The sequence below is a fragment of the Lupinus angustifolius genome, chromosome LG11, assembly GCF_001865875.1.
Source record: "Lupinus angustifolius cultivar Tanjil chromosome LG11, LupAngTanjil_v1.0, whole genome shotgun sequence".
NCBI lineage: Eukaryota > Viridiplantae > Streptophyta > Magnoliopsida > Fabales > Fabaceae > Lupinus > Lupinus angustifolius.
Genome location: NC_032019.1, coordinates 20,540,662 through 20,554,657, shown reverse-complemented (window position 1 = coordinate 20,554,657; position 13,996 = coordinate 20,540,662). Strand labels below are relative to the sequence as shown.

The 13,996-nt window shown below is 33.7% G+C and overlaps 1 protein-coding gene across 2 annotated transcripts in view; it reads left to right on the top strand.

Moving 5' to 3' along the window:
- LOC109359237 (succinate--CoA ligase [ADP-forming] subunit beta, mitochondrial-like) overlaps nt 8,631-13,996 on the top strand; it is a 23,963-nt gene continuing 18,597 nt past the window's right edge. The window contains exons 1-13 of one of the 2 annotated variants that reach the window (XR_002109051.1): nt 8,631-8,819; nt 9,099-9,209; nt 9,687-9,798; nt 10,051-10,115; nt 10,819-10,896; nt 11,070-11,144; nt 11,249-11,401; nt 11,488-11,622; nt 11,940-12,104; nt 12,529-12,651; nt 13,193-13,264; nt 13,359-13,443; nt 13,565-13,597. Coding sequence is in view for 1 of the 2 variants with exons in the window: in XM_019603825.1 (XP_019459370.1) it covers nt 8,718-8,819; nt 9,099-9,209; nt 9,687-9,798; nt 10,051-10,115; nt 10,819-10,896; nt 11,070-11,144; nt 11,249-11,401; nt 11,488-11,622; nt 11,940-12,104; nt 12,529-12,651; nt 13,193-13,264; nt 13,359-13,433 (1,266 nt within the window). In the remaining variant the exon portion in view is untranslated. Of the gene's footprint in view, nt 8,820-9,098; nt 9,210-9,686; nt 9,799-10,050; nt 10,116-10,818; nt 10,897-11,069; nt 11,145-11,248; nt 11,402-11,487; nt 11,623-11,939; nt 12,105-12,528; nt 12,652-13,192; nt 13,265-13,358; nt 13,457-13,564; nt 13,598-13,996 lie in introns of those variants that run through there. The other variant, XM_019603825.1, reaches the window with a different exon arrangement.

Sequence of the window (13,996 nt, the reverse complement as noted above, 5' to 3'; positions counted from 1 at the left end):
CTATAAAATTACGAGAAGCATGATTCCTGTAGCATATATAAGGATGAGTTAAACTCTTAATGATATCTATACTCTAATTGGAGTGGAGTACCTAGGCTATAGGAGTACTCTTGATAGACTCGCCTATGTGAATGTGGAAGTGGGGGCCGCTTCTTATGAAATTTTGGGGCATAAATTTTTTTCTAGAGCATTCACTATACTAGGATAGACGTGCATGGCCTTTAATGCACAACCTTTAAATAATAAACCTTTGAAAATGTTGTGTGTGGTTTGATGCTGGAGATAGAGTTCAAGACTACGAGTTACTCTAGTAAAATCAGGATCTTATTCACTATGCAAAGGGTCAAGTCGCATGACACCTTTGTTTTTTGCACAATCTTATTGAGACCACGAAAATTCCTAGAAATTATTTTTTTTAATTTCAAGTGGGGGATTGTTGGAATTTTTTCAAAGAATGATGTTTTGAAGTGAAATGAAAAAAATCACTTGTCCCACTTTGCTTGGAGGAGGGAAGTTGAAAGGCTTTATAAGCCTTAAGTTGAGGTCCGACATTCTTTTTAATAAAATATTTATATATTAATTAATTTGTTAAATTTTTTGGGGCCTTTTGGGCTTGGATCGTGTGTTGACCAAGTCAACACACACATGCAAAAAGGAAAGAGTCGTTGGAGGAGATCCCAGCCATTATGATAGAATCGTTGATAATAGATCCGTTGATAATAGAGTTGTTGGTGAAAAAGCCGTTAGAGAGCCTTCAGAGGCCTCAGGCTATAAATAGAGGTCTCATTTCCTCATTATAATTTGCACCAACTTGAAGGGATTTACCTCTAAACTTCTCTTTCTCCCCCGTTATATTCTGCCAACACATTTTCGACAATCTTCCCCCTCTTTCTATCCATGACACTTGAGAATTGGCATAGGCAGCCAAAGTGAGAATTTCGAGAACTGACACTAGTAGCCATTATTGTGGAAAAAGAATTGGCATGGGTAGCCATACTGTGTGAATTTGAGAATTGGCACTAGTAGCCATGTTGTGGATGTATTCGAGAGCGATTCTTACAATGCAGTAAGAAATCGTATAACAGAGAAGTGGATTGTTTTATCCTGGGGAGGGCGTGGTTGATAGTCTACTTGCACAATTTTAGCAGTATCATGAAACGTCTTAAAGAGAGTGACCTAGTCGTGACTCAGCCAGTAACAATTATTTTGTGTCATTCAGAATTGTTGCGTGCTACAGTAACAACAACATGTACCGGAAAGAGAATCACGTCAGGTTACAATGAATAAGGAAAATTGGGAAGTTATTGGTGTTTAGTTGTGTAGTCTTATATAGAATACGATCAATCATGATCTCCTGCGACCTTTTCTGAGGTGTATTAGAATTCTATGAGTTGAGTAGAGCATATATAGAATATCCTAAACTATTGCTCAGACTAGTAATGATTTACAATGTCTCTCTTGCAATAGTTTAGGACATCCTAGCATCTTTGACCTTTACCAAATGGTTCCCAGTCTAGTCTTTATCATCTTTGGAGTGCTAATCATGTCAGCTTATTAGGAACATGTTTGTAGTTCATTCCTTAAAGTGTTTCAATAATGAGGTTATGTCCCTTTTTGAGTTAGTTCATACAAATGTGTTTTAGTTGGCTACTCATGTCTTTGTAACAATATCCTCAGTTAAATCAATTCAGTTACAAGAGAATAAGACAGAAGAAATAATAAGCATAAGGATGTTGTTGGAATTAATAGAAGCAGTACTTGAAATGAGGAAAAATTCAGTACAATGAGAGAATAAGATAGCAGGGAATTTAGGGAAAGGAAGAATATTAGAAAAGAGAACGTTCATACATCATACATATCCCCCTATTCCTATCATGTGCTACTTTTATAGCCTTTACACAAATCCTTTTAGCATACGGTTTGGCCACCTCTCTCTCTTGCTTTTCCTCACTCCCATTTCCTTTATTTCAGCATCTGTTATCATATGTCCTTTGTCCATAACAAAAAAATTTGTGTTATTGTTTCCAGTGTGTGCTTGTAATCTTTCCCACATACACCTTCCTACTTGTCACCTTTTCATTCGTTATTTCTTCCCCCATTAAAACTGACCTTGTCCTAAAGGTCAAACTATGGATAATCATGCTTGATCGTGATGACATCTTTCCAAGAAGCCTTGGAAATATCAAAGCCATCCTAGTGGATTAGAATTTGTTTGATCCATGCCCCATGTTTGTTAACTAATCTGGTTTGTAACACTTGTAGTGGTTGGGATATTGGGCCTTGTTTGACTGATAATAGCGGAAAAGGAATGTACTAAGCCTGAGGATCCCCTAGACATTTCTTAAGAACCGAAATGTGGAAAGCTAGGTAAATTTTTGCGGCTGGAGGAAGCAAAAGCTTATAAGCCACCTGACCAATCTTTTCCATTATAGGAAATTGTCCAAAGTAGCGCATGCCCAATTTTTGGTTTTTTCTCAGTGATAGGGAATTCTGCCGATAAGGTTGGACTTTCACAAACACCATGTCCCCAATCTGGAAATGCACCTAAGAACGTTTGGTATCGGAAGCCTTCTTCATATGTGCTTGGGCTTGGAGGAGGTTGTTCTTAAGTTTGTGTAGAACATCATCCTTATTGTGTAACATGTCCATGGCCAAAGTATTGTTACTTTCACTGTTTCGATAAGGTGTGATCCTTGGAGGGTCTCTGCCATATAAGATAGAGAATAGCGCCATGCATGTACTATGGTGATAAGTTGTATTATACCAATATTCTGCTAATGGCAACAATTTGCTCCAAGATTTTGGATTATCATAGGTTAAACACCGCAAATACATCTCTAGGCATTTATTAATAGCTTCCAATTGTCCATTGGTTTGTGGATGATATGAAGAACTCATAGCTAGAGTGGTGGTACCTTGTAGCTTGAATAGATGTTGCCAAAATTGACTAGTAATTACCTTGTCTCGATCGTACACTATGGTTTTTGATATCCCATGAAGTTTCACAATATGATTCATGAAGTACTCAGCTACTTCTGCACTTGTGTATGTTGATTTCAAAGGACCAAAATGAGCATATTTGGAAAGTCTATCTATCACCACAGTTATCATTGTGTAGCCATGAGATGGAGGTAATCCGGTGATAAAATCCATGGCGACATCCTCCCACACTTGATTAGGAATTGGAAGCAGTTGTAGCAATCAGATGGTAATGTGTTAACATGCTTAGCTTGTTGACAAATTTGGCATTGATGAGAAAACTTTATGATGTCAGCCCCCATTTTAGGCCAATAAAATTGAGAAGTGATGTGAGCATGTGTTCTTTTGATCCCTGCATGGTCGCCAATTGTGAACACATGAAATTCTTGAAGAATTTGAGCAATTTATTGTGGAGAGGAAGGAACTACCAATATATCCTTCTTGAACAGTAAGTCATCTTGCACTGAATAATGGTTATCTGGTGTTATGGTCTCTTGCATACTTTTCTACAAACACTGGACCTGTTGAAGTTCCAATCGAATAGCTTGAATTAGATCAGATAAAGGAGCTGACTAAGCTAAGTGGAAGGATCATGAGAGGGCATGAGTTGCAACATTCTCTTTACCTGGTTTATATTCAATGGTAAAGTCAAATCCCAAAAGTTTAGACAACCACTCTTGTTGTTCAGGAGTTTGAATTGTTTGATCGGAGAGACTTTTAAGACTTCTCTAATCTATGCGGATAATGAATTTGTGGCCTAATAGATAATCTCGAAATTTAGCCACTGATTCCGTTATAGCATAGAGTTCTCTAACATAAGTGGATTTGGCTTGCATTCTCGGTGACAGTTCTATTGAATAAAAAGCTATGGGATGACTGTTTTGGCTTAGGACTGCCCCAATGCATGTGCCTGAAGCATTTGTTTCCGAGATGAAGGGCAGTGTGAAAGTCAGTGATGCAAGCACTGGCGCTTGAGTGATTGCCTTTTTAAGGTTGTGAAAAGCCATTGTAGTGGAATCAGTCCATTCAAAACTATCTTTCTTTAATATATTTGTCAGTGGTTCTGCAATTGTTGCATAACTCTTAATGAAGTGGCAGTAATAACCTGTGATGCCCAAGAACCCTCGAAGTTGCTTAATGGATTTCTGTAATGGCCAATCCAATATTGCTTGTACCTTGGATTTATCCATTGCTACTCCGGCAGCAAATACCAAGTGTCCCAAATAATCAACTTAGCATATAATTGTCGTTGTTGCAGGGTGTTTAAAACAGTTGTTAGGTGTTCCAAACGACCATGCCAAGAGGGACTATATACTAGGATGTCATCAAAAAAACTGGAACAAATTTGTGTAGCCATTTCTGAAATACCTGGTTCATTAATGCATGCCTGGAAGGTTGCAGGGGCATTGCTCAAGCCAAACGAAATTACAAGCCACTCATAATGGCCTTGGTGAGTGCGAAATTTTGACTTATGCATATCTTCGGGTTTAACCAAAATTTGCTGATACCCCGAACGCAAGTCCAATTTGGAAAAGATTTTTGCACTATGAAGTTCATCCAAAAATTCATCAATTGTTTGCATTGGAAAATTTTCCTTTATTGTGAATGCATTAAGAGCCCGTTAGTAAGTGCAAAAACGCCATGTGTCGTCTTTTTTCTTGACCAACAACACAGGACTGGAGAAGGGACTAGAGCTTGGTTGGAAAATGCCTTCTTGAAGCATCTCGCGTATCATATTTTCATTCTCATTTTTGTGGTTGTGAGCATACCTATATGGTTTTACTTTAATTGGTCCGACACCCTTTACAATAGGAATCAAATGATCTTGCAGGCGTTGAGATGGTAGATCCATTGGTTTATCAAAAAATGTTTTGTACTTGTATAACAATTGTTCTACTGTGGGTTCCACACAATTAAGTACTGACAGTAGTGGTACCGCACTGTTGTCCTCATGGTGTACTTGCAGGGTAAAAAGCTTAGCAATCGCTTGCATATGTTGCATCCTTTTCAGATGGTGCGGATGGGCTGATGTAGGTGCGAATTAGCGGTCCACGTGGAGAGTGACAAAAGTATCCCCAAGATAAAATTTAATTGTCAAAGCACCATATTCGAACACATGAGGTCCTATTGTTGCTAGCCACGTTGCCCTTAGGATGAGATCAGCTCCTGTAATCAAAAGTAAATACATGGGCAATTGAAGCATGTAGCCCTGAATCATCACCTATAATTGCTTAATTTGGCCTTCTGCAGTAAGATAATTTCCATTCCCGACCAAGACCTTGAAGTTAGTGGCAGGTTCTATTGGGAGTTTAAGACATTTAACAATCCTCGGTTGGATGAAATTGTCGGAGCTGCCACTGTCTAGTAATACCTGAAGTTGGACGCCATCAATGTGCCTAGTAAACTTCATTGTTCCTAAATTGTTAGCTCCCTTTAAAGCATTGTAGGATAAATGGTGGTACAAGGCATTGTTGGTGTCTACCTTTTTTTCATCACTTTACTGTTAGTATTCATTTTTTCTTCAATCTAATGATTCCAAATTTTATGTAAAAGTCACCAAATAAACAAATATCAATATGCATCCATGCAAAAGTACACTTTCTTTGTTATATATATATTGGTTTCTTCTTGGAGCGATGATAATTTTGATGATATCATATCTCCAAGTGATGAATTATATGAGCATTAACATTTTTTCCATAGATGATCACCCCGGTGGTGATTATATAACTGAATTCTCTTCCAACCGATATTCATTTCGGTGGTGTTTTTTTTCTCTGATTGAAGATTTATGTTAGTGGTGATTTCTTTTCCTATCAACAATTATACCATTGTGTTTTATTCTCAATGATGTTCATTTCGGTGATGCATTTTTCTCCAATTGAAGAATTATGTCATAAATGACTTCTTTTGCCATCAACGATTATTCTCAAATTAAAGAACTATAGATACTTCGTTATTGACATTTCCATCATGGATACTTGTATCTATGGTTTGGATTGTGATGGTATATTTTCGTATCGTAGGGAGCTTGTGGAAGAAGTTTACATGGAGAAACCACTTGATTTATAGTTCATTAGGAGTCTGGATTGGATTATCCATTACCTTGAATTGGTTGAAACAATCCCCATGGGCATGTCTAGGGTATTTAGCATAGAGATTTAACAATTTGGTATATTTACAGTGAGAATCACTTTGTTTTCTATCTTAAAATTTCAAAGATAAGCATATGTTCTTAACTTGATTGGATTGTAATTCTTAAGCATATCTTCTAAGAGGCCAGCATTAGTGTTGATTTGTTCTCTGACTAAGATTGTCAATGTCATTGATACTCACTATCACTTTAATAATTTGACCTTCATGTTGTATATATTCCATTGTTCCAACTTTACTCTTCAATCTTCATTGCTTGGTGAAATTCGATTTGGGAAATGGAGGGAAAGTTATCCGTCAAACCATATAAATTTATTTAAATTATATTTTAAATTATTTAATTTATTCATATTCAAACTTAATCAATTCATTTCACCAACGGATGTTGGTTCAAGTGGTATATGTTTAATTTTTCTTAAGCAATGTCTCGAGTTCGAGTCTTGTAGATGGAACAAATATCCGTTGAGAGAGTTATAGCCCCACATACATGTGGATGTTCCCGGCTCATGGGAAACCAAAAAATCGATGTATTTCAATTCATTCATGACTTCACTTTCATTGATTTGGATGGATAATATTCATTCTATTTGTTTTTTTTAACTAAAAACAATTTTGAAGAAAATCATTTTTTTAAGAACCACAATTTCAAAAAAACATTTTTTTAAAAATTAAAAAAAAAATCAATTTTAAAAATCATTTTGAAGTGTTTTGAATTTTTTTAAAAGTGATTTTTTGAACTTTTAAAAAATTACTTTTTGCAATACTCTAAACATATAATATTTAAGGTTCTATTCTACATGTAAAAAATTTAATAGATATTTATACATTAAGAACAAGTTTTTAATATTTATTATATACACATATGTTATAACTAATCTCAATTTAATTTGAAAAATGTTTATAATAACAGATTATGCAAAAATGATAAAAAGTGATGAAGGATTGAATAGAACTTATTAATTGCACCTAAGCAAATAGAACTTATTAGGGCAAAAATGGATCGTTTGGAACTAACTAATCCATAAAATTAAGAAGATCTAAATAAAGATGTATAAATAAATAAATATTAGAGAAAAATATATGCATTAAATATTAATAATGTATGAATTTTATATAATTATCATAAAATCTTCAAAAAAAATAATATAAATAAATAGTAAATAATATATTATTCAGACATAAATATTTACAATAAAAAATATTTAAGTAAAAACATACTTTTCATCTTTCATTTATTTTTTCTCAAATTGGTCCATACTTTTTTTAAACTTATTCTATCAACTTTATTTCCACTTTAGTCCATCTTTTATTTTATTTTTCTTAACCTCACACTATATTCTATATAGTAAGAGATATGTTACACACTTGGAATCAGGGTTGTTAAGACCGTACCGGTTATTAAACCGGTCAGGATACTGGTACAGTGGTTTAACTGATGGTTCATTAATTAAACTGCATGTCGGTTAAACTTGACATACCTGTTTATATTTATATATATAAACCTATAACAAAAAAATTCAAATAAGTAGATACTCAAATTTATAATCCATATTCATAATCTACTCAAAATTCACATAAACAAACAACTTTAAGTCTTTAACAAATTCAAAGTCTAAATTATAAAACATATATCAATTTAAAAGTATCACTTAACAACCACAAAATATAAATAAATGACGCAAGTTCACAACCCACTCTACAAAACAAATAAATTTGGAGTTTTAACATTTAATGTCAAAGAGTCAAAGTTGTCTCATATCGAGATTATATTTTTGTACCAAATCTTATCTTCAGACAGTACTCCAAAATTACACAAATGTCACTATATTACACACAAAATTAGGAACCAAAAATTGTAATTTAAGTATGCCTTGGAAGCATGTGCCTTGAAGTGTTGAAGAAGAGTTGGAAAGATGGTTCACCTTGTAATGAGTTTTTAAGTTTTAAAAAAAATATATGTATATAAGCCAGCCAGTTTAGTCAAATACCGGCCAGTTCACCAGTTTTGATCAATTTTGATACTTGTCGGTTCAATATCTGTACCATACTGGTTAGGAATCCAGTTTGCCGGTTTTTCAATTAAACCGACTAATATAGTACAATTTTTACATCATTACTTGGAATGAGAAGAAAAAAAGACACATTATCTAAAATTTGTAAGAGACAAAGACAACAACCAGAGAAAAAACAAAGCACTGATTAGAAAATTTGAGACATAAAATTAAAAAATAAATAAATTAAAAGAAAAAAAACGAGAAAAAATCGTAGGGGGCAGTGAATGCTAGAGCATCCGAAAGATAGGTGTCATATTTGGTGTCCTATTTATTTTTAAATATAAATAAATCATAAATAATATATTAATTATATATAAATCTTTGTACTGTTTGTATATAATATTATATTCTAAGAAAAATTTATAAAAACATAAAATAATATTAATATTTTACATATTTGTATTTGATGCACATGATTATGTTTGAACATATGATTAGCGTAAAAGAGGCTGAAAGAAATACCCATTCACTCGAATTCCATTTAAATCTCTCTCTCAGATCTCTACTTTCGAATAACAATAATTTACAAGAATGGTGAGAGGATTACTTAAAAACATTGCCTCTCGCTCCCTCTCCGTAGCTGGCAAATGGCAACACCACCAGCTCCGCCGCCTCAACATCCACGAGTACCAGGTCTCTCTCCCTATCCTTTTTAATCTATTTAATAATAAATCGTTCATCAATCTATGTTTGCAGATCAATATTTTAAATTACACTCCGCAATTGTAATTGTGCTTGCAATATTGCGGTTTTATCGCGGCCACAATTGAATTGCAGCCACATATGTAGCATTGCAATTTTTCATAACCACAATTGCGATTGTAACCGCAATTTGAAAGACTGTGGTGGATACTTTTATATCTGAAACTGTTTGATTGATAATGATTTTATTTTGTTGTTGAAATCAATTAGGGAGCTGAGTTGATGAGCAAATATGGAGTGAATGTTCCAAAAGGCATAGCTGTTTCCTCTGTTGAAGAAGCCAAAAATGCCATCAATCAAGTTTTCCCCAATGAAAATGAGGTCATCTCTATGTATAATCACTATAAGCTTCATTTTTGCAAAGTGTGCCACAATGTTACTATGCTTTCTTTAATTCCATCTTTAACAATTTGAAACCTTAGAACTGTAATTTTCACCTCAGGGTATGTTTGTTTAACCATTTTTGTTATTGAAATTGTGATTTTTTAAATAAAAAACTCACTTCTGACACTTACATGATTGTCTGGTTGGGCTTTTGGAAGAAAAAAAACAGAATCTGAAATTCTGCCTTTTTGGGAAGCTATATGTTTTTGCTTCTACAAAGAAAAAAACAACTTTCAAGAAAGAGGGGAGAGAATGTCAAAATAGCTTCTGATTCTTCTACCTAAAACTATACAATATACATCGCTTTTTTAGACTATTTTAAATCACTTTTTTATATGCTCGAACAAATTTATCCAGTTAGTACAGAATATTGCGATGAATAACATTAACAATGTAACTGGGATCACTTCGCAGTTGGTGATTAAAAGTCAAATTTTAGCTGGTGGACGAGGCTTGGGGACTTTTAAAAGCGGTCTGAAGGGAGGAGTTCACATTGTTAAGACTGATCAGATTGAAGACATAGCTGGTAATGCATGTTCCCTTAGTTATTCCCTCAAATTTTGCTTTATTCAGTTCTCAGTTTAAATTTTTATTCATATTGCCTTTAAGTAAGATTCTCATTCAATACATATCACACTCTCGAGACTGTGATGTATATTAATTTATTCAATTTGAATTCTTTGTGGATATGATGCTTGATAATCTATATTTCTGATTTTTTGCTTAGTATTATTGTTTTGTTTTGTCATCGTCATTATTATTGCTATTATTTTTTCAGGGAAGATGCTTGGGCAGATACTTGTAACCAAACAAACTGGTCCTCAGGGAAAACTTGTTAGCAAGGTATGAAATTACTCAATCATTTTATTGCAATGTGCTAGCATTTTAGTATATCTACATATACCAGCAACTTTTATGTCTAAAAAATTGATATTTGATGAGGCAATGCAATGACAGCAACCTTCACCGGTAAATTAAGTTTGAGAAGCGTTGTTTGCTTTCTTTATGAGAAATAGCCCTTCTTGAGCCCACAGTAGCGCTTCGTGGAAGTTGAACTGGTGAACCAGTTTGAATTGAGTGCTTGGACTGGTCATCTGAACAATTTTAGGTTTTCAAAGTATTTCTGCCAACTGTTATAATCTAAGTCTTAAACTTATAACCACTTCTGCTTTTTGGTATCCCAGTCAATTGTATAATCTACATATACTTCTATTGGACTCTAAGGGCTTGTTGTATTGATAATTTAAGAAAATTTTATGCCAAAAAATGTGTATTTCTGTTTTTGCTGTAATGGCTCGTGTTACACAATTTTTTAATACTATAAAGCATCTGTTTAAGTAGTATTTGTGAAATGACAATTACCCACCAGGTGATACACATTTTGGTTAGTGTGACCTACAGAATGAGAGCTGCTACTTTGTTTTATCTTTTAAATTGGTATCGTTCACTGTATTTATGTAGAATTATAATATATATGAAAGAGGGGCATATTGTTGCTGGACTAGTTGGATGTATCAGTATGACATCTAATTATCTATTTTAACAGGTTTACTTGTGTCAAAAACTGTCACTTGTGAATGAGATGTACTTTGCTATAACTCTGGATCGTAAGACTGCTGGTCCAGTAAGTTTTTTATTTCAGTATATCATTTTTAATTTGTTTTAAATGATAAGCTAAGCTTTTATAACTTCTATGTCATGTTTAATATATGAGTTCCCCTAATAATTTTACTTCCTTTAAGTTTAACCAATGAATATTCATGTGTACAATGCTTTTCTTTTGTATGGTTTTTGCAGCTCATTATTGCATGCAGCAAGGGAGGAACCAGCATCGAAGACCTCGCAGAGAAATTCCCAGACATGATTATAAAGGTTTATTATTGTTTTGTTAGCATTTCTCCTGATGTTTAAGTTTTTCTAGCACAATCTTTTTTTCTCTTTTCCAGACACATCTGATGCATCCCTCTTTCGAGTAGGTACCTATTGATGTTTTCAAAGGAATTACTGATGAAGATGCTGCAAAGGTTGTTGATGGTTTGGCTCCTAAAGGGGCAGATAGAAATCAATCAATTGAACAAGTGAAAAGTTTGTATAAACTTTTTCGTGATTCTGACTGCACTCTTTTGGAAGTGAGCATATGCTATTCTTAGTCGTGCACTTTCTGCATATTTGTTTTATGAAAATGTCTAAAATGGTTGTTGATTCTCTTGAAAAGATCAATCCCATTGCGGAGACTGCTGATAACCAATTGGTGGCTGCTGATGCTAAGCTGAACTTTGATGATAATGCTGCATATCGTCAAAAAGAGATATTTGCTCTCCGTGATACGACACAAGAGGATCCTCGAGAGGTTGGCCTACTTTTTACATTACAAGGGATTTGAACATACAAGCCCTAAACCCAACCCACCCTTACAATTTGATCAGCACATTGGCTGCATACATTTCTTTTATTCTCTAATGCTTTTGATATGTTTTTTATATTTGATTGTACTTGGAGCTTGTGCTTATGATTTAAGTAGGGAGTGAAGCTGAATTTTTGCATAGCCACGCCAGTTCACATGGTGTATTTGTGCTTCATTATCAAGCCCTTTTACATTCTAAATTGTGTTTTTTTTCCTTCTCGCTGGTTACATGTACATTATTTATGCCTTTTATCTTTGTATAGGTCGCAGCTGCAAAGGCAGATTTAAATTATATTGGGTTAGATGGAGAAATTGGCTGCATGGTGAATGGAGCAGGGCTCGCAATGGCCACAATGGATATCATTAAATTGCATGGGGGTACTCCTGCCAATTTTCTGGATGTAGGTGGGAATGCCTCTGAGGGCCAGGTAATGTCTTTAAGGTGGAATTGCTCCCACTGTGGTATTGGTTTTAACTCTTCTATTGTATCAATTATCAAGATAACTGCTCTTATTTTATCTTTTATCATAGCGTTGGTCTTGTTGTGTAAGACTCTGCTAGATCCTCAGGGTGACCAAAAGGTTAAGGGTTTGATTACTGAGAGCAATACTTATTGGAAGGGGTAGCTACATACCCCGAAAGAGATTAGTTCATTACTCGTAGGGTGAAGGGATACCTTTGGTACTACCAAAAAAATATCAATTTGTAATCTGCTAGTACATTTACCTGAATTTTACCCCAAGGATGATATCTGACAAATGTTGGTTAGCTGTTGCTAGATTCTTATCAGTTATTACCTTGATGGTCTCCTTCGAATGAGGTTTGTTTTTTTATTGCAATTATATAAATCAGGTGGTTGAAGCATTTAAAATATTGACTGCTGATGACAAAGTGAAGGCAATTTTAGTTAACATTTTTGGTGGTATAATGAAGTGTGATGTTATAGCAAGTGGAATAGTGAATGCTGCAAAGCAGGTTAGTAAAGTTTGCCTTCTTTACCGACCCTGAAATAATAATTGTGCCTTTAGAAGTTGTTTTATGCTTTGACCTACCAGAGTTTGAGAACAATAAGTGCATTTCACCTTGCAAATTATTTTATTCTAATCTTCCTTAGAAGTTCTACATGATAATTTGGAATTACTAGGATATTAGAAGACTCGAGTAAATCAAGAGATTCTTTTTTGGATCCAGAAAATGCAGATTCTTCATACTGGATCTCTTGTAAGATTTCATATGTCCGGTTAACTACGGTTAAGGTCTATAACATGGAATTGATTTTTATAGTTGTTCATATCATAGAAATTCGACAAAGTTTTACGTTGGTTGTCATGATTTTTTATAGTTTTATTTTTTTTAATAAATTAGATATAAATAAAGAGAGATATATAGAACTAGTATTATTCTCATCCCTCTTCTGATTTTTTTTAATTGAAAAAGAGTAGAGATTGGACATTGCTACTTCTATGTTATCCTGATCTTATAATATCAATAAACTCCTCTTGGCTTTATTTTCAAGGTTGACCTGAAAGTACCCGTAGTAGTCCGTCTTGAAGGCACCAATGTTGATCAAGGAAAAAGAATTTTGAAGGTAAATTCTTGATTTATAAACAAATACATGATTATTATGTTATCCTGATCTTATAATAGCAATGATGCTTATTATGTTCTTATTGGTTCAATAGGAAAGTGGTTTGGCATTAATAACCGCTGAAGATTTGGATGATGCTGCACAGAAAGCAGTGAAAGCATACAAATGAAGGGTTACTTTTTGTTTAGATTAAAAAAATCAAAACAAGATATACAAATTGTCAATAGACTAATGGGTTCTATAAAATCTCAAAAAATTGCAGAGATTCTATCATATTCTTCATTAAAGATATGATAACAAAAAAAATCAGTTTTGGTTAAAACATTATTCTTTGTCAAATTTACTTCAAAATATATTAATGTGAAGCAGAATCTAATCAAATTATATTCTAATTTATGGGAAGAAAATTAATTATCCTGATATTTTGATCATTGTAAATATCAGATCCGAACATATAGCAATTTCTTATAAGTGTTTAGTTTTGGTAGTGACTGAAATGAAACAAAATAACTAGGTCTACAGTACAAAATTCCAATGGCATCAGAATAACATATTTAAGGTCATCCCGTAACAAATCAATTACATAAAAAGAAAGAAAATAAAATATATCCTCATATCATAACATAAATTATCTCTTCCAGCTAATAAAAGTAATATAATATACTATTTCGTTTAGTTTTAAAAATATTTTTATAAAAGATGACTAAATAAAACAAGGATACAAGTAAATAG